The 19,549-nt window shown below is 58.1% G+C and overlaps 1 protein-coding gene across 1 annotated transcript; it reads right to left on the reverse strand.

The window, feature by feature from the left end:
* Positions 1-15,243: 15,243 nt before the first annotated feature.
* LOC101671006 lies at positions 15,244-19,433 on the reverse strand. Its single transcript, XM_004769635.3, has 2 exons — positions 18,291-19,433; positions 15,244-17,934 (listed from the first exon to the last, which is right to left on the reverse strand). The coding sequence occupies exons 1-2, from the start codon at positions 18,384-18,386 to the stop codon at positions 17,086-17,088; spliced, it is 945 nt and encodes a 314-aa protein (XP_004769692.1). The 5' UTR covers positions 18,387-19,433; the 3' UTR covers positions 15,244-17,085.
* Positions 19,434-19,549: the final 116 nt, after the last annotated feature.

Here is a 19,549-nt window from a genome sequence, read left to right on the forward strand (position 1 = left end):
TCTGTCTTCCTCTCACCTCCCCCTTGGCCGAGGCGATCTATTTATTGCCAGCTTCCCCGCACAAGACACAAATGAATGACCCAGATGTCCGACTCGTAGATCATTTAAGACACGGCCATGACGCACGACATATCAGACACTGGGTACTGGACGTGATGCTGGAGCTATAGGAGTCCGGACACAGGGACCGGTCTCCTCGGGCTCCCACGCAAGTCCCAGGAGATACATGTATTTTCTCTAACGCCAGAAGATTGCTGCCTTTCACGGCAGGAGCACGCTCTACCTCGGAGGCAGGAATGTTTTTCCACGCTTGGCTCCCAGTCGCCACAAAACCATAACGGGATTCTGCAGAATTCCCATTATGAACAGCAAGCTCAGGACAGAGCAGTGATTTAGGGATTTGAAACGGGTGCACGGGCATCGCCACGGCCCCGTCCTCTTCCACGGTCGCCACGGAGACCAGGGCTCAGACAGGTCCTTCTTAACAGTGGGCATCTGTGTACGCGAATTTCCTACACGCTGGCTCTCTTGCTTCTGATTTTACTTGCACAAAGGGTTTTAAATGTGTGCATCATGTCGATTTAAACGTACGGACTACGCCTATAGATCGTCCACCCACCTACGCCCCGGCCGCCCATGTCCGCTTCACGCCGGACTGTTTGTTTGAGTCCACGTGCATATTCTCTGTTTCAAACCCAGAGGAAAATGTAAGCTTTTAAATAATGGCCGCACTAGCTCTCAGCTTTTCCTGCTCGGGTATTTTGTTAAATTAATTCGAGATGCTGTTGAACTCCAAGTGCGTAAGAAAGCAATATGTCTTCATGGAAAATTGGGTTTTCAGCGATACGTGCTGCCGGCTGCGGCTACACATAATTACATGTCAAAATTCAAACACTTGGCTTCGAAAGCTGGTTACGGGTACTTGGTTTTATCTTGTAATAGATACAAGGATTTTACAAAAATTGGATCATCTTTGTCAAAGCTGAACAGTATTTGTTAAAATTAAGCATTAAAAACATTAATAAAATAGAATTAGACATTTTCTTAACATGTTAAGATACATCTATTTCAACCCAAAGACAATATCAAGTGAAAGCCAAATAATGAGAAAATTTAGTAAGATATCTGAGTATCTATGTTAAAATTAACATAAAGAAACCAACCGCTTTATAAACACCCCTAATTAGCCAACAAACAAAGAGCATCAGGAGTGACCTTAAGAGAGTCAGGTTCAGATAAAAATTCATTTGAGAAAATCTGAACCAGTGGGAAGAACATCCGTCTTCCCCAGCTGAATTTATAAATCAACGCACAAAGGAATTAGAGAGGGAGTCCGGGTTTTTCTGGATCTTTGCATTTTTTACTGCAGGGGGAGGAGGAGACAGTCTGACCCTGATGTTTACATAAAAAGAGAAGCAACAAGAATAGGCAGGAAACCCCTGAAGGAAAGACAAGAACCGTCAGTGACCCTACCAGCTCCGCAATCATACGATCGCCTCAGTGATGAAAACCCTGCTGCTGGCCTCGTGAACAGACACACACAACATAAAACCATGGAAAGTACAGGTAAGCACAAAAACATGTGAGAAACTAGCATACAGTCCAGGTGATGTCTCAAAGTAGCAGTGAAACATTGGTGGATGGCTTCGGAGGGACGGAGCAGCTATGTAAACAAATGATAAATAAATAAACGAGAAATAAATAATAAAAGACAAAAGCCACACCCATGTCTCATGTTGCACATCAAAATAAATTCTTTACAAGTCGAATATATAACTGTTAAAAATACAACCATAGGGGCGCCTGGGTGGCTCAGTGGTTTGGGCTGCTGCCTTCGGCTCGGGTCATGATCTCAGGGTCCTGGGATCGAGCCCCGCATCGGGCTCTCTGCTCCGCAGGAAGCCTGCTTCCCTCTCTCTCTCTCTCTCTCTCTCTCTCTGCCTACTTGTGATCTCTGTCTGTCAAATGGATAAATAAAATCTTTAAAAAAATAATAATAAAAAAAATAAAAATACAACCATAAAACGATTGATAGAAATCATGGGCAGATTTCTTTATAACTTTGTAGTCAAGGGAAGACTTTTCTAATTCAAACTAAAAATCCAAATGCAGTAAAAGAAGAATTTATAAATTCAACTACATAAAAATAAAATTTCTGCAGGAAAAACTGCAATCAGCATATTGAGGAGTCAAGAAAGACAATGAGAAAAATAGATATTTCATCTCCTATCACAACCTATATCCTTAATATATTACGAGCTCCTAGAAACCAATAAGAAAGACAAAGATTAGCAACCCAGCAGATAAATGGGACATAACTTTAACTGGATAGTTCAGTGAAAAGAAAACTCAAAAGATTCTCAACCTTACTAATAATAGAAAACCTACTGGATTAGTAAAATACTCAGTTAATGAGATTTTGAAGATAGAGGTGCTTTCATACATTGAGAGTAAATTTTACAACCATATGGAGAATGATTGGGAAACAGCTATAAAATCAAAAAGGCGCATATCTTTGAGTAATTTTTCTTATAGGAATTGACTCTAATGATGTGTGCAAAATGACATATATGCAATGATCTTAGTCCAGCATTATTTATTATAACAAAATATTGGCAAAAACTTAAGTGTACATCAATAGGAAATGTCCATATAATGGAACACTATGTAGCTTTAAAAACTGGAGAATTTCTCCATTTCTAAAACGGGAGATTCTCCAATATGTCCTGTTAAGCAAAGGGCAGGTATAGTATAGGAAATACGCTACTCTTTGTATAAAAAAAAAAAAACAGGGAGAGTGGAAGTGGGCATACATATTCAAAATTGTTTGTACATATGTCAGGAAACTAAGAGTACGCGATAACCACAACTCATACCTTTAACATATGAAGAGTTCCGAGAAATCAATAAGAAAGAATGTGTTACACAGAAGAATGTGGAGAAACTGCGCAGAGGGCACAGGGGTGGAAGGCAGACATCACACTGAATACCTTTCCATGGTTTTTATTTCTAAACCATGTGAATTTTTACCCATTCATAAATTCAAATTAAACAAATTTTAGGGATTAAGTGATCTTTTTAAGAAACACTCTCTTCAATGTTTGAGAATCATATAATATATATTTCTATTTCCTAACTGGACAGACTGCCGCTGACCTCGTAGACCAGTTTTTTCAGCACGATCGTCAACAACAAATCGAAGTATGCTGTGGTTTGTGCTCACGAACCAGTTCAGGCAACATAGTCTTTGCTTACATTATGATTTTCTATCTTCTCTTTTTCTCTGTACTATGGACTCTGCGGCGTCCCATTATCAGCTCCTTTGAACGCGGGTCACATCCTACAGAAGCTGAAACAGCTCTGTCGACAGTCCCCACCGTGCCGACGGCCAGGTTCTGCGTGGACAGGTGAAGTCGGGCATTTCCGGTTAGTCCCTGAGGAGTGACAGAATCACAGCCACGCGGTTCTGTGGCAGACTCCTGGACGTGCACAGACTCGGCGTCGGGCACAAGTCTGCTCTCTGGCTAGGCAGGGGCGGGTCTCTGCGGATCTCTGCTGGGGGGGCTTCCTTCTCCGGCCTCCCGTCTGTCCGTCTCTGTCCTGCTGTCCCAGCAGTGCTGTTTGACCCAGACCTTTGCAGCCTGCCAGTCTTTTCCTGGAACCAGTGAGCGGCCAGCCAGGAAGAAGACAAGAGCCATCAGTCAGACCCAGGGGATTTTGGAAATTTATGTTATTCCCAGGGAGGCCGAAGTTCCACATCCTGCTGTGCTGATGAAGGCGCATCCCAGCAGCCCGGCCGTCCTCTGCCTGCACCCCCCGGCTGTCGGATTTCTCCATCCCCTGCGGACCTGCGGCCTCGGTCCTGTCCAGGGGTCCTGCTGACCACCTAGCCTGCCCACTTTCTCTCTCGGATGGTGGCCAGCCCCATGGCCCTTCGGTAGCTCTGTGGCCTCACCAGGAGCTGACCGCTCTGGGGGTCGCAGCTGCCTCGCAGGGTGATCGTCAGGGTTGATGACGACGTAGAGAGGCAGGTGTCAGTGGTCACAGGGGCAGGGCTGCTTGGCCTCTGGGTCCGTGTCCCTCACTTCCATCACGGGCCAAGCCCCTCTGACCCTGGCCCACAGGGGCCTAGCCCTGTCCTTTCTTGTGACATGTGCTCAGCCTGGCCCCAGGCTGGCTGTCCCCAGTCCTCTCCGGGCTGTCCCCGACCCTGCGTCCAGCAGGCTCTCCCTCTAGCTCCTCGCCCTCCGCTGTGCCCTGGCGGCCTCACGGCCCCAACACAGCTGGAGGCTGAGCTGTTCCTCCCACCGATTCCACAGGCACGTGGAGAACACGGGAGAAACCGCGTGTGACTCTTGGGGCGGGTGACCTTGGGGAGAAGGCTCATCCTCTGGGGTGCGGGAGAGGCGCCCTCAGCAAGCTGCCGGGTTGGGGTAACCCAAAGCAGGACTGGCGAGAGGACCGCGCCGCCCGCCGCATCCCTGAGGAACAGACGCACAGCGGCGCAGGAGGCCGGAGGAGCCCGGGACCCTTCGCCTCGGATCCGGCGCCCCGCGGGGTCCTGGGGGCCGCAGCTGAGCCGCGGTGCCGCCGGGCCCCCAGCTAGTCTGGGCGCAGCGATGCGGTGAGAATCCGGGAAACGTGCGACACGGAAGTCGGGACGCTCGCCGGGCCGTGGGCTCGGACCCGAGATGCGGCGCTGGGGGCACCGTCTGCGAGGCAGGGCCGGGAACAAGTGTCTGTCGCAGGTGCTGAAGCTCGCGGCCGCCGCGCTCAGATGCCGGGGTATTTCGGGACTGCTCATTAGGCGCCGGGCCCCATGCCAAGCAGAAGCTGGCACAGGCGGGCCTTCGGCAGCAAGACGTGCGCGCTCAAACCGGGCGGGGGAGACGCGGTGCCATGGCTGGACGCCCCAGCCACCATCTGGACGTGACCCGTTTGCGCGAGGCCATACCCGCACCATTTGTCTGCCGGCTGGATGTCACACCTCTGGGTCCCCGCGGAGGTGTCTGCGGCAGTCACACCTCCTTGTTGTGGGTTCCCCGGTGGGACAAACATGGGGCAAATGGGCTTCTAGCGATGTGTCAGGTGCGGCCATTAAGCAGTCTTCCTTCCCAGGCCTGAGGGTGACGGGCAGGCCCCGGCCCCCCGCCGTGTGCAAGGGACGGGCGCCTCGCCCACCGTCCCTGGGGACCTGCACCTGCTCTCACGCGCTCCGAGGTGTGTGACACACACACATTTCTCTCTGCTGCTGCGGGACCCACTCGTCTCCCTTGCTGAGCCCCTGGCCTCGGCCCGGCGCCGGCCCTCCTCTGCCCCCTCCTCCTGGGCAAGTCTGAGAGTCTGGCTCCTTCGCCGCCTACCGCTGGCTCCTCAGACCCCTTCTCCCCGGCCCTACCGGTCTGTGCTCCGCGTCCCCTCCCGCTCCAGGCGCCCCTGCTCCCTCCGCTCCTTGTTCAGACCGTCCCGGCGACGCCCCCGACTCTCCCCAACCGTCCTCCGCACCCCTGAGCCTCATGGCCGAACCCCAGGGTGCTGTGCAATGTGGCCGCCCGTCCCTCTGGGGCTGTCGTGGGGAACCCCGTGGTGCTCAGCGTCGTCACCCGGGCCTCACTCACTGTCCCATCTCCGGGGCCGTCTCTTTCTCAAGCCCCCAGGCCTCCCACACCCCGACGAGGTTCTTCTCAGCCTTCTTGCTGGTGTTTTCTGGGCTCTGTGTCTGCACAACTCTCCTCCATCGTGGGCCTGGCCCCTCTGACCCCCACCCGCAATGGCCTTGCCCTGTCCTTTCTTGGGAAGTGTGCTCAGCCTAGCCCGGGGCTGGCTGTCCCCAGGCCTCCGCAGACTGTCCTGTCCCTGTGCCCGGGCATCAGGCTGCTCACGCAGCTCTTTCCCGGGCCCGGTGCTCATCTCCCCCTCACTCTGCAGACCCCAGGTCAACCAGACGAGGCTCTGAGCACGAGACAAGCTCACCGTCACACCGTTGACGCGTTGACGGAGAAGGCCGTGATGGTCCCGCGTCTCAGCCCACGGCTCCCTGCTGACCAGACCGAGGACTGCACGCTTGCCTCCCGCACTCTCTCCCTCCGCCGCCATGGCCCAGCTACCGCGGATGTCTGCCTGCCTCCGTGTCAGGCCAAGGGCCACGTCTTAAATGTTCAGGGACCCCTTGGCCCCCTGGCGGAAATAAATATCCCCACAGTAACAGCATACTCAGTTTCTGACTAGATATGTCAACTTAGTATGTGACTTTCATCCACGGCCGAGAAATGTGACTTATCAGAACGAGAACCCAGTCCCAGCAAGACCCGGGGCTCCAGGGCCCCCAGCCCTAGGACACTGGTTCACGCAGAGGGGAGGCCCACGAGATTGTCGGGAACAGGATCAGGTCTTAAGCGCTGGCAGTGCAGGAGTGAAGACATCGCAGGGGGAGGTTTGGTGGAGGGACATGCTGACAGGCGGGAGCTGCCCAGAGCCCAGGGGAGAGTCCCAGACCGTCCCTCGAGTCCTGTCAACGGCACAGGGACAGACCCACGGGGGATACAGGGATGTCAGACGGCCCACTGTGCTGCCCACCAGCCACAGGGCACCTGGCAGGCTCTGTTCTCGCTTTGGCGGCTCCTGGACACCTCCCTGCCCTTGTGACCCCACGTCTCAGGCCCGCCCTCTTCCCCTCAGCATGGGCGGACGTGCTTCCTTCTCGGGGTGGCTCCGAGGTCTGTTCGCGCCTGATGAGCACCAGGACAACGGCCTGCCAAGCGTCCCACCGCGGGTGCCGAGGACGCGTGGCAGAGCCCCACGGGGGAGGCGCGTGGCCAGCTCTTGCACTGGGACCCACTGCGTGGGGCAGCCAGTGGCGGGGCCCGCACGACACTCCTACCTGGAAAGGAAGAGCTCACATTCCCACTCGACTCGTCCCCCTCGGGCTTCCTGGGCCTCCGTGCCCTCGAACGGAGTTAATAGGACCATCCGGCGCAGGGGTGCGCGCAGACCTGGGCAGTTAGGGAGGGCACTTTGAAAGCGAATGAGCTCGCTTGTCGGGGCGGCATTTAAGGTTTCCAGCGAGAAGTCGGGGCCTGCTGGCCCCCCGAGCGGCACCACCGCCGCAGGCCCGCGTTTCACAACCTTGACCTCCACTGCTCTCACTTTAAAGTAACTGCGTGTCGGAAGCACCCCTGCGTCATCTGGTGACTCGAGGTCCCACGGTCACCCGCGGCCCCAGGGAACCCGGCGGCAGGGGCCGGAGGCGGGCAGGGTCCTCCCAGCGCCCGGGGCCCCCCTCAGCCCCCCGCCCTCGCAGCCTCTGGGAACAGCCTGGTGGGAACTGCGAGGTCACTGCCAGTCCCCCAGCCCCTCCCCCGCGGGAAAGCCGCCGCGGTCCCGGAACAAAGGGCTCTGGCTGCGGCTGGCTGTGCGGGCACGGGCAAAGGCAGACACAGGGACACCCGCCGCCGCTGTCCCCAGGTGGGTGAGGTCGCTGGAGGGTCCGTGGCTGAGAGCCACCCCGACCGGCTGCCGGCCTCGCTCCTCGTCCCCGCCCAGCATGGCCTAATGACCCCCTGCGTGTGCAAGCAGGGGACGCATGGTGGCCTGACCCGCGGCCACGCAGTCCAGCGGCCGCCCCGCCCGGCCCCGGTGCTCGGCCAAACAGCGCCACCACGCGGCCTTCAGGGGGAATGCGATGCCGGGAAGTCCCATGGGCTCCCAGCTCTGGGACACCTAAGGATCACTCCGAACCAGCTCCCTAACCGGACCCAAGGTCACCAACACACAACCGACACCCTGTCTGACGTGACCCGGGCGAACGCCAGGACGCCGGGGTGAGCAGGGCGCAGGCGGGAGAGGCAGCTCCCTCCACCGGCCGCGGGCAGGTGCGGTTCTCGGGCTGACCCTGCCCAGGGCTGACCCTGATGTGCCTCCCCAGCTTGTTTACCAAAAACTCTGCAGACACCCCGACACCAGCAGCTGGAGAGGGGGCGCCCACGGCTGTGCTGCCGGCAAGGTGGCCACTTGGGAGGTCGAGTGAGGGGGTCTCTTCTCTTTGCGGAGAACTCCGTAGCGGTCCAGTGGCGAGAAGTCTGGCTCGGGAACAGGTGGCTGACCCCGCGGGAAGGCAGGGCCACATCCCTGGGGGTGCCCCGGAAGCCAGGGGCCAGCGGCGTACGAGCTCAGAGGAGGGGGAATGCCGAGGGGATGTGCCCGAGCATCTGCGAGAAGAAGAGTCCCCTCATGACAACCGGGCCTCACCGACGAGGGGGCCGTGGCCCCGCACCTGAGGAGCCCGTGCCGCCGGTGGTGTGACGGCTGCCACTGCACGCGGAGAAAGGAACGGCAGGCAGGCTGAGCCCAGCTCCCAGAGAGCCCACCCTGCCCGCTCTGGGAGGACCCTGCGCAGATGCCTGGGGGCAGCGAGAGTCCCCCTGGTGCCTGCTGTCTCGGACACACTGTTCTCTCACCTCTGAGCCGAGGCCAGGTCAGCCGAGGGTGTGGAGACCGCTGTGACATTCTGGAGCCCAGCACAGACCGAACATCGGGGCCCATGTGCGTAAAGCAGGACGTGCGGCCCAACGCCTGAACGTTCTTCCAGGGACTGGATGGGGTCACCCCAAATCTGTATGCTGAAGCCCTGCCTCCCAGGACTTCAGAAAGAGACTCTGTGTGGCAGTGGGGCCTGTAACAAGATCATCAGGTTAAAACGTGGCCCTTAGCTCCTGCTCTGTCTGATGGAGGTCCTTGTGAGAGGAGCAGATGGAGAAAGATGCGCCCGGCTCGGCACGCGCGGCGGACGACCTGTGGGGAGGCCACAGAGGGCGGTGTCTGTGCGCGGAGACACAGAGGCCACGGACAAGCCGGCGCAGGCGCAGGGACGTCTCCGCCCCGTCCTGGCTGCACTCGTGCCCGGGGAGAGTTAACCCAGTGACTCCGTCCTGATGGGCTCACCGCCCCCAGCCTCCCAGCCCTGGCCACCTGGGGAGCGGGCCTGACCACAGGAGCCAATGCCTGCTCCCTCCACCTCACCCCCCCAGCCGGAACGGTGTCTACACAGGTAAGGAGCCCGTCATTTCCCATTTCTGCTCAAGCAAAGCTCCAGAATCTTTGTGGCTTTAAACAACAGAAATTCAGTTTTAGGGTCCGCAGGCCCCGAGTCTAAACTGGTCTCACTGGGCTAACATCGAGGTGTTGGGGGACTGTGCGGCCTCTGGAGGCCTGGGGACCGCCTGCGCCCAGCCTCTAGCATCTCCTCCCAGCCGCATGCTCAGGGCCCCAGGCTCCCCCGGCAGGGCCAGCAGCCCCCCAGCTCGCATCTCCCCGGCCCGGACGTCAGGCCCACGTGTACCAGCCAGCGTCGTCACCCTCGGTGGGCCCCCTGGGCGTCCGCATGGCCGGACCACAGTGTCCAGCCGTCCTGCGCTCACCGGCCTAGATGCTGCCAAGCAAGTATTGGGAAGATGCGACCAACACCTCAGTCGGTGGCCGTGAGGAGAGCGGATGACCCTCTGTGACGCGAGCGGTCCTCGTCCCCTGGCTGAGGCCTGAGAGCCACAGCGGAGCTTCCACAGAGACACAGGGTTCTCCCCGCGGCTGGAACACGGATCCTGGCACGTGGCCAGCCTGCCCTGCGCTCTTCGGAGGCCGCAGCCTTTGCCCTGAGCGAGACAAGTCCGGCTCCTCCCGAGGCCAGACGGTCCCACCGTCCTCTAGGTTGTGTCCCCGCGAGCCCCGGCAGATGCCGGCCACGCCCAGGTCCATGGATGGACCACATCTGTGCAGTCCCTTCCACCAGGGAGGGTGACACGTCCCCAGGTGCCGGGCAGGAAGACAGGGCCGCGATGGTATCCTGCGTCCTGCGGGGATACCGTCGGGAAAGGAGACGCGAAAGCTCCGTGCTTGGGCTTCACCATTTTCTCCTTTTTTGTGTGCCGGGTCAGACTGAAAGCGGGGCTCCTGGAGCCGTGGGCGGCCTGCCGCGCCTTCCCGAGCCCTCGCGTGGTGCCTGCCTGCACTCGGCTGTGGCTGGCTCCCGGCCGCCTCTGGTGGTCTGCTCTGTCGGCGTGGAACCGCTCAGCAGCTTAGGAACCGGGGTGTCCGTTGTAACATCTCCCTTTCCTTTATTTGGGTCGTCTCTCCCTCTTTCTTTGTTACTCTAGCTAAAGGTTTGCCAATTTTATGTTTTCAAAAAACGAACTCTGAATCTTGTTGTTTCTGTGTCACCTTGACCCCATTCATCTGTCGTATCTGCATTTCTCTCCTTCTGCTAAGTTTAGACTCAGTTTATTCTAGGTCCTTGGGACGCACGGCGAGGTTGTCTGCAGGAGATCCTGCCTTTACACGTCGCTTGGACCTGCATCGGCAGCCTCCAGAGGCGCGGGGCCCACGTGCTCCCTTTCAGTCTCGAGGCTGGTTTCATCCCTCGCTGCCGTCTTGGGTGGCAGTGGGAAGTGTGCTGTGCAGGTTCCCGTTCACTCCCCCGTGTCCCTCCGGCCACGGATTGCTAGGGTCACACCGTGGGGATGAGGGAGACTCGCGACCTGCTCTCGCTCTTCCGAGATGCGCTGGGGATTCTCCCTCCTGGGGGGAGGGAGCGGGGGCGTGGGCGTGCGACAGGAGTGTGTGCTCTGCGGCCTCTGGGAGAAACGGTCCCTGTCAGGGGCCTGTGGTCCAGGGACCTGTGGTTGATGTCCTCACCTAGTCTGCGGCTCGCCTGCGGATTCCGTCTGGATGACGCGTCTCCCTGGGACCACGGCACAGCTTCTATCGGTTTCTCCATTCTGTTCATACTTTGTGTATTTACAGGCTCCTGCACTGATGCTGAGTGCAAATAGACTTACAATTATTTGGTCCTCCTGATGGCTCAACCCCTTTGTCACTACATGACGACCTTCTCTGTCTCCGATGACAGATCTCGTCTGAAAGTCCCTGTTGTCAGACTTGAGTACGACCATCCCTGCTCTGGGTTGGTTCCATTCCAGGAACACCGCTCGCTCTTGCAGCCTGCGTGTGTCCTGAGCCAACCTGAGACTCTGCAGGCAGCCGACTGTTGGGTCTGGGTCTCTGCTTTTTAAAAATCCACTCGCTCTTTGTCTTCTGATGGGAAAATTTAATGCTTTTACACTGAGAGTAACTAGTGACGGGTAAGGACTTACCGTGGCCATTTTGTTCACTGTTTTCTGTTTTTCAATTCTTACATTTCTTTCTTCCTTTCTCACTGTCTTCCTTTGTGATTTGTTAATCTTATAGTGGCATGTTTTGATTCATTTCTCTTTAACTTTTGTGTATCCACTAGAGAGGCTAGTTTGGTGGTCACCATGAGACTTACGTAAAACATCTGTTATCAAGCTGGTAACAACCTCAACCATTAGACCACGTACAAACCTCTCCCTTCATTCCCATTTTATGCTGATGTCCCATTTTGCATTTCGTGAATCCGTTAACCAGTAATCGTAGTGATAGTTATTTCTATTACTTTTGTTGTGTAACTTTTGTAATAGAGTCAAGAGAGAGACCTGCCCCACTGCTCATAGCACAGGATCTGAGCGTATGCTGTACGTACTTCACCGGTGAGTTTCTGACGTGCATGCTTTCAGGTTTTCATTTTACCAGGTTCCAAAGGAACTCCCTTCAGTATTTCTTGTGGGGAGGACTAGGGGTAACGAACCCCTCCAGCCTCTGCTTGTCCACAGGATCTGTATTTCTTCATTTCCAGAGTATTCTAGGCTCAGTTTTTCCTTGCAGCATCTGGGGACAAGGATCTACTTCCGATTCTACAGACGGGAGGCCTGTTCCCAGGTGCACAGACCAGTCTGGTTCCCACGGGGTCCCTGGGCAAGGCCCTCGGCAGGCCATACCCACCCCAGACAGCAGCTGAGAGGGGTCGGAGCCAAGTCCCAGGGCTACCAGGTCCTCGGCCCGGACAGGTCTGTGGGCTTGCCTCTGGGGGCACAGAGGAGCAGTGACACACCCACCCCGTCCCCACGCAGAGTCTCACTGAACTCCCACACATCACGGACCCACACGGGCCTTCCTGAACAGCCTCTGTTCAGACGGCGAGGAGTGGTAGGAATGTGTCTCCTCCGCTCACACAGACCCCACTGTCCCATCAGATTTCACTCACAAAATGCAAGTTCAGAGACAAAACTAACGCGTCAGAAGGTGACAGCCCAGAGCTGCGAGCCCCGCTCCTGAGCACAGGGTCCCACGTGACTGTGCAGATGTCACAGCCGTGAGGCGAGCCGTGTGTCTTGTCACAGTCTTCTCAGAGTTCACCTTCCCGTGGAGGCACGAAGGACCCGGCTTCTCAGGGCTCGCATCTCCCCACCGGGGGCGGCCGGAGGCCTCATCTGCTCCCCCCGCACGGCCTTCCACACACAAGCCTCTTGCGGAGACCAGCGAGCCCTGCCCTTACCTTGGGGTCCCCGCGCTTCCTCTCTCCCGTGCGGACTTTCTGGCCCCTCAGTTTTGCAATTCAGGCATTTTCAGACAGGACTGTTTCGAACACATGGACCACATTTGTCCAAAGAAACCTCCTTAACTAAGAGAAAATAGCTGCAAGAAGTCAACAAAGGGCGCCTGGGGGCTCAGCCGCTTGCCATCGGACTGTTGGGCTCAGCTCGTGATCTCAGCGTCGTGGGATCAGGTCCTGCATCGGGCTCCATGCTCAGTGGGGCGTCTGCCTGGGCCTCTGCCCCTCCCCCGCCCCTCCCCTTCGTGCTCTGAAGTGAACAGGCCCGAAGACGTCCGCGAGGAGCGCGCAGCTCCGGGACGGGACACTAGACGCAGGACCGAGACGAAGCCGCTCGCCGCTGCACGTGGGGCCGACCTCGCTCTCACCTGCAGAAACTCCTGTGCGCAAAGAAGTCATGTGGGAGGTACAGGCCCACATTTGGTGGGAATGGGGGGACCTTGGACACTGAGCACGGAGAAACCAGTGTGCTATGCACGGAAGGTGTGTCTGGAGGAATGACCCCATCGGACTGGTGGTTGGGGAGTGAAGTTCTCTGGCTCAGAGGACGGACTGGAGAGGCGAGAGAAGTCGGGGTCTCCACAGTCCTCAGACGGGAACAGGGACAGGCTAGGGCAGTACCTGAGGTGGCGGGACGGGTGGGAAATTGAGAGGGGGCCGGCGTGTGCCCCTTGAATTTCTAGCCCCGGAGTCTGGGCTCATGGTGGTGCCTTCCGTGGAGACAGCGCGCACAGGAAGGGCGAGCGGAGCGGACGCTAGTGAGGGGATGTGGCCTGTGAGCTGCTGGCGCTCCACTGTCCCGGAGGCAGAAGGTGCAGTCCCAAGGTCAGGGCTCGACATAGCTGGGAGTCTTCAGCATAAAAGCAAGCGGGGAAGAAAATCTGAAGTTAGAGCAAAATCCTATTGCACTTTTTTTTTTTTTAAAGATTTTATTTATTTATTTGACAGACAGAGATCACAAGTAGGCAGAGAGGGGGAAGCAGCCTCCCCGCTGAGCAGAGAGCCCGATGCGGGGCTTGATCCCAGGACCCTGAGATCATGACCTGAGCCGAAGGCAGAGGCTTAACCCACTGAGCCACCCAGGCGCCCCTACTGCACCTTTTTGTGACTTGTAAGTGTTGGTTTGCTCATCTCCTGCGTAGAGAATGCTTTTATTTGGGAAAGAAATTTGGTCTGACATCTAGTTTAAGGAAAGTAAGCTTTCTCCCTGGAATTCCTTAATGGGAGGTAAGAAGGAGAAAAATTAAGTACTTGGTGTAATTGAAAGAGTCTGAATCCCCTTGGGCAACTTTGGAGAGCGCCACGAAGCCAGACAAGGGGGAGAAAACGGGGATTTGAGGAGTACTAGGGACGCAGGGGACACGGCCAGCAAGGAACCCGGCCATGAACACCGGATGTTTTCCGGGAATGACGACCAAGAATCAGAGGCGAGCGGCTTCCTTCTCTGCACAGTACAGGCCCACCTCTGGGCCTTCCACAGAAAGTGGCCCCGCAGTCAGCCTCACACTCAGGCAGCCCCCCCGGGATCAGCATGGGGAGGGCCGGCTCGGGAGCATGCCACCCCGCCAGGCGCCCCCTGACCCGGCGTGCCTCAATGACTCTGGTTTTGTATCTAGTGCGTGTGATCTGTTGAAATCCTCACTTTTCCCAAACCACAGCAAATACCACCAGCGTGGGGCACCGCAGACCTCCCCTAGCGGGACGCGCGCTGAGTCAGCGCACGGACCCACTGCAGCAAACGCCTGCCTCGCTGGTTTCTGCCGGTCCCGCTGCGGCCGCCCCTCCGTGGCCGGCTGCTCCCGAGCACTTGTGGGCGGCTGTGTGCTTGCTCCCGACCCGAGGGCTTCCAGCCTCTCCGCACAGGGACACGGCCGACTGTGCAAGCCTGAGCTGTTGGGTTTTGTGAGTAGTACTTCTACTGGCCGACTCACCCATCAGCGTGCTCAGGGTTGGTGCTGTGAACTCGAACTCAGTGAACGGGACGGAGGGTTCTGCTTTTGGTGCCCGACAAAGGACCTGATACCCGGGTCTCATTCTACCGGGTCCGCTTGGAGAAACTGACCTCCTCCTGCTGCTTCCCAGGTAACATCTGGGAATGTGTCCTCCAGGAGGTCTGCCAGGAGCCCGGCCCCTGAGGAGTGGACAGGCCCACGGCCAGCGTCCAGACACCAGCCAGGGAGGGAAGGCGGGCTGGGGGAGACATCCTGTGGACGTGAAGGATGCCTGCCATCCAGGGGCAGCTGTGGTGTGTGCAGAGCACCAGGGAACTGGCGGGGGTCTGGCAAACACCTGCCATCTCTGCCAAGACACGGAGCAGAGCAGGCCTGCGAGCCAGCATGGGCGTCTGGGGTGGGCTCTGCTGATCCCTAACCCTGAGTCCCAGAGAGACCCCCCCCACCCCGGCCACAGGGATGTCCCCCTGCACTGTCCTAAGCCACTCCTGTGGGGAGACATGGACACAGCACTAGGTGATGGCCAGGAACCCGAGACGCAATACCCACACCTCCTCCTGCTTCCAGCTCCGGAACGGGGTCAGCCCTGCAGGCGTGGAGACGGGAGTACAGTCTCACCCAAGAAAACACCTGCTAACTTTCTCAGAATCACACGGCAGAATTCTGGGGAGGACCGACCCTGCTCCGGGGCTGCATGGCACAGCTGACACAGTACTGGCTCAGGTGAAACGTTCTGACTCCAGACCTCCCGATGGCCACAGCGCACAGGCACTGCTCCGGCCGGGATTCCCGGGCACACCTCAGAGAAAGAGAACCCAAAGCTCTGGAAGGTACGAGTATGGGAGTTTTGTTGTTATTTGCAATTTTACTTGAGCCAGCGCACACGAGCAGGGGAGCAGCAGACAGAGGGAGAAGCAGGCTCCCTGCTGAGCAAGGAGCACCACCCCAGACATGGGGCTTGATCCCAGGACCCTGGGATGATGACCTGAGCTAAAGGCAGATGCTCAGCCAACTTGAGCCACCAGGTGCCCCTACTTTAGTTGGGTTTTTAACGAGTGGCTTACTTGGTACCCAACGTCTACAAGCAGCATCCAGACAGAGAAAATACACCGGTCAGGGGACCCCGGCAAACCTGGCCAGTCTGTGGTGACTGTCGTTCCCTACCAACGACGGTGACACAGGGAACTGCCACCCCCTACACTAGTCACCCAGTCTCAGTGGCAAGGACGGGACCTGGTGTCGGGTCCTGAGCGGGTCCTCGTCAACAGGCTGCAGGGCTGGAGTGCGCAGCAGGACCAGCCCCCAGAGACCGGTGGCAGCCGCCCCGTCAGGGAGCGCTGTGGACGGGAATATGTGGGCAGCCACGGACGCCGCCCCCCTCGGCTGAGTACGCCAACAGTCCCCAGGGCCGGTCAACAGAGAGGTCACTACACAGCCACATCCATCCCCCAAATTCCCAGGACTAGCAGCTCACACCCAGAATCTCTTTCCTAGGGGGCTGGCTGAGTCCCCTGACCCTCAAACAAGGTCTAACACAGTGGGGAGGGCAGAGCGGAGACCTGCAGAGTAACCTCTTTCCTCCGAGATGGTAAAAACCCAAAAGCAGTATTGCTTTAGTGGGAAGCCCAGACGTGAGACGCAGGACCTGCGCCCAGTGCACCTAGGAGAGAGGCAGGTGGGCATGGTGGGTGCCACGGGCTGCAACACATCGAATCAGATCAGAACCCAGCGGCAGACGCTGCCTCAGATGCGGTCACTTCATGGGCACAGACGGCCGCAGGACCGCTCTGGCACACATTCTCGTCCACCAGCTGCAGGACCCACCACAAGCAGGGTGTGCTCCGGGGTCGTATGGAAGGGCTGGGTCACCTCGCCAGGGCGCAAGTACGCTGGAGGACCCGCAGCCTAACAGTCCCATCCTGCGGGACGTGCCGACAGCTCAGCCACCGATGGCGTGTGTGGACAGGAAGCATGCCTTGGACGCCTGGACAAAATACACGGATACCGGGGGTGGGGGCAGGGAGAGGAGAGGTCTTGAAGGGTCAGGGATCCAGCGATCGGGGACTGTTCACAACCACAGCCACGAGGAAAGACACCAGTGAGACTCCCGGCTTCTGGAAGCAACACGTACCAGATGTGGGCGTGCCGTGCAGACAAGCACCAACGGACCCACAATATGCCAGCTCTGCGTGAGGTCCAGAAAGAGACAGTGCCCTGGCCCTCGGGCCGCAGTACTGACACAGGGCCTCCAGCAGGCCCCGGCACCTGGGGCAGAACCCTGAGGCTTCTCCTGCGCGTGACTGTCCTCCTCCCGAGCTCTGAGCTGCCCTCTAGACGCTGGGACTCAGACGCTGCGTATCACCAGGGACACCTGGTCCGTGACTGGAGCCTGTCGCATGCCATCTGACCCCTCGTGGCCTTGGGCTGCGCAGTCGCGCGAGCATGCGATCCTTACACTGAAGTGACGTACACACGAGCCTGGGCTCGAGCGTGTCCTGAAGGCACAGCAGGTGTGCCGCTACCGCAGCGATGCCCACGGTCCGCTGGCGTTTCCTCCGGCCTGCGGCCAGTGAAAAAGACGGTTCGCTCTTCAAGATGTTATTTTAGAGACGAGGGAGAGAGAATCTCAAGCAGGCGCCACATGGAGCACAGAGCCCGATGCGGGGCTCGATCTCACCATCCTGAGATCACGCCCTGAGCCGAAACCAGGTATCGACACTTAACCACCAAAGCCAGCCAGGAGCCCCGCCTGGAAAAAAGGTGTTTGGTTTCTGAAGAACGACACTGGTCGTGCCGGAAGGTGAAGGCTGGTAGGGCTGGTCCAGAGGCAGCGCGGGAGGGACCACAGGTCAAGCGCTGCGCGTCAGCGTCCGCAGGACCTGGTGCACACAACGGCCCTGGGGATGGGCCCGTAGGAAAGCGGGCGGTGACGGACAGGATGTCGGAGGGAACAAGGGCGGATTCGGCGGCAGGTGGGCTCTCACTGTGGACAAGGGCCGGGGGACGGAAGCGGCTAGAGCTCCTAAATGGAGCAACACACAGAGGTCCCCTCCGGCGTGGGGGCTCGCCCCTGGCATTCAGGGACACCAGGACCCACCTGTGGATGTCCGTGACCTTTCCCTGCCTGGCAGTGGCCCCCAGAAAGCCGGACTCATGGCCGTGGTTCTGAGAGTGCTGCTTCCGAGAGGTCCCTCTCCCACGGAAGCCAGGCACGCGTCCATGGGCACCCCACCTCAGCACAGGCTCTGCACCCCGAGCAGCGGCCTGACAGCATGGCAGGGCTCCAGTGGAGATGCCAGCCTGCAGCGGAGCCCTTGTCCTGAATTGCCGGCGATGCTTCACACCATGGCCTTCCCCACAACACACAGCTGGAGGAAGCATGCGACGCGGGGACGGTCCCTCCCACGCCGCCAGCCACTGGTGCGTCTCAGAATCTGGGGCCCTGCTGGTGTACCTGGGCGTATCTGCTCCTGAGGAAGATGTGCTCCACAGACGGACACAGGTGTCCCAGTGGCCTGCAGGCTGAGAGGCCATCGGGCTGCAGGGGACGCCTCGTGCCAATGAACCAAAAGGCAAAGCCGGCGGACTCTGACAGCTTGGGGCACTGCTCCCCACTCCCTCGGGGACAAGCAGCTGCCGGACGGGGGCAGGCAGCAGTGTGTCTGGAATTCAGAAGATCCTCTGGGAAACCTCTCAGAATTCCCACTTCCCACCATCAGAGCCAATGGCAAACGAGTTGCCCACACCAGGAAGGCTTCTTGGAGGGCACCGCTCGGGAAGGGCGTCTGCGCCAACCGAGCAGGTGAGGACCACCACCACCAGAAGCGAGCAGCCGAGGGCAGAGGAACACGAGATGAGTGTAGCAACGGGATTTTTACCAGCAACATCTGCCCTCCAGATGCAGAAGTGAGACGCACTGGAGCTCCGGCCTCTCCTCCCACGCTGGGCGACGCCTCCGCACCGTCACTTCCCATCGCAGCTCCGACAGCAGGAGAGTTTAGAGTTTAGGCTAATCCCATAAATTTTCATTTAAACTAGAGTCTGTCTAAGAACAGTGTGACCCTTGCAAAAGAACATGCCCCAAGAGCAGAAGCTTGTAGATCTGGGGTCTACACCTGCAGCAGAGAAGGCTGCATCCCAAGGGCAGAAGCTCGCACACGGGGGATCTGGGGTCTACACCTGCAGCAGAAGGCAGGGCAAAAGCTCGGTTCTCTCTGTCCTTACCTGGAGTTTAGTTTAAAAGGGGGTAGTGGGTGCCGAATTGGCAAAGGGATGGATGGAATGCTCCAGAATGTCTGCTGCCCCCCAGCACCACCCCTTGCCTTTGAGGTCTCTTCAGCACTGCTCTCCGACACCAGAGAATCCGGAGACACACAATGTAGACACTGTTCCTTGGGCTCGAACCTGCCTAGGAGGTTTGGACCTTGGAGAAGAGGCCACGATTCACAGTGTGCGGCCAAGTGCACATGCAGACCTGAGGTCAGGGACAGCCTCACAGTGGGTCCGAGTGCAACTGGCTTTGCTTCTGTCAGCAGAGACAGATGCTCCAGACAACAGTGTCCAGAGCCCTTGAGAACCACAGCCTTCAGCTCTCCAAGCAGGACGGGGCTAACTGCACCCACTCCCCTCACGCCAGCTCTCCCCGCTCCCTACCCAGACACGTGCCAGGGCTCCGGCGATCGCGGCCACACAGGGACGGGCAAACCTGCCGCCTGGTACCATGTCCACCCACCCCACCTCCTTCCCTAGCTCTGTCCCCTAGGATCTGGATCAGTCCACCTCACTCTCTCAGCTCCAACGATGAAGCTGGACTGGCCACACTCCTCCTCTGGGCCCCAGTGGGGGTCTCAGGAGTGGAGCCGACCCAGCCCGGCCAGAAGCACAGGGGACAGGGTCCTGGCCACAGGGACCGTTTTCAAGAATTTTCTGGGTGACACGTGGGTAAAAAGCTCCTCCTGGACACTGCGTTGTGGTGTGGGGACCAAAATGGTAGAGCCTCGGTTTCACACAAAGGCAGGAACAGCCATTCAGAAAGCTGCAGAAAAATGAAACTTGATCCCTGGTCAAACAGAGCCTGCCACTCACCCCCCTGTGGCTTTTCAATCTCCACGCTGGTAAAGCCCAATTTGGGCTCGGT

Source organism: Mustela putorius, unplaced genomic scaffold (assembly GCF_011764305.1).
Source record: "Mustela putorius furo isolate JIRA1106 unplaced genomic scaffold, ASM1176430v1.1 tig00000450_pilon_pilon_pilon, whole genome shotgun sequence".
NCBI classification, from domain to species: Eukaryota; Metazoa; Chordata; class Mammalia; order Carnivora; family Mustelidae; genus Mustela; species Mustela putorius.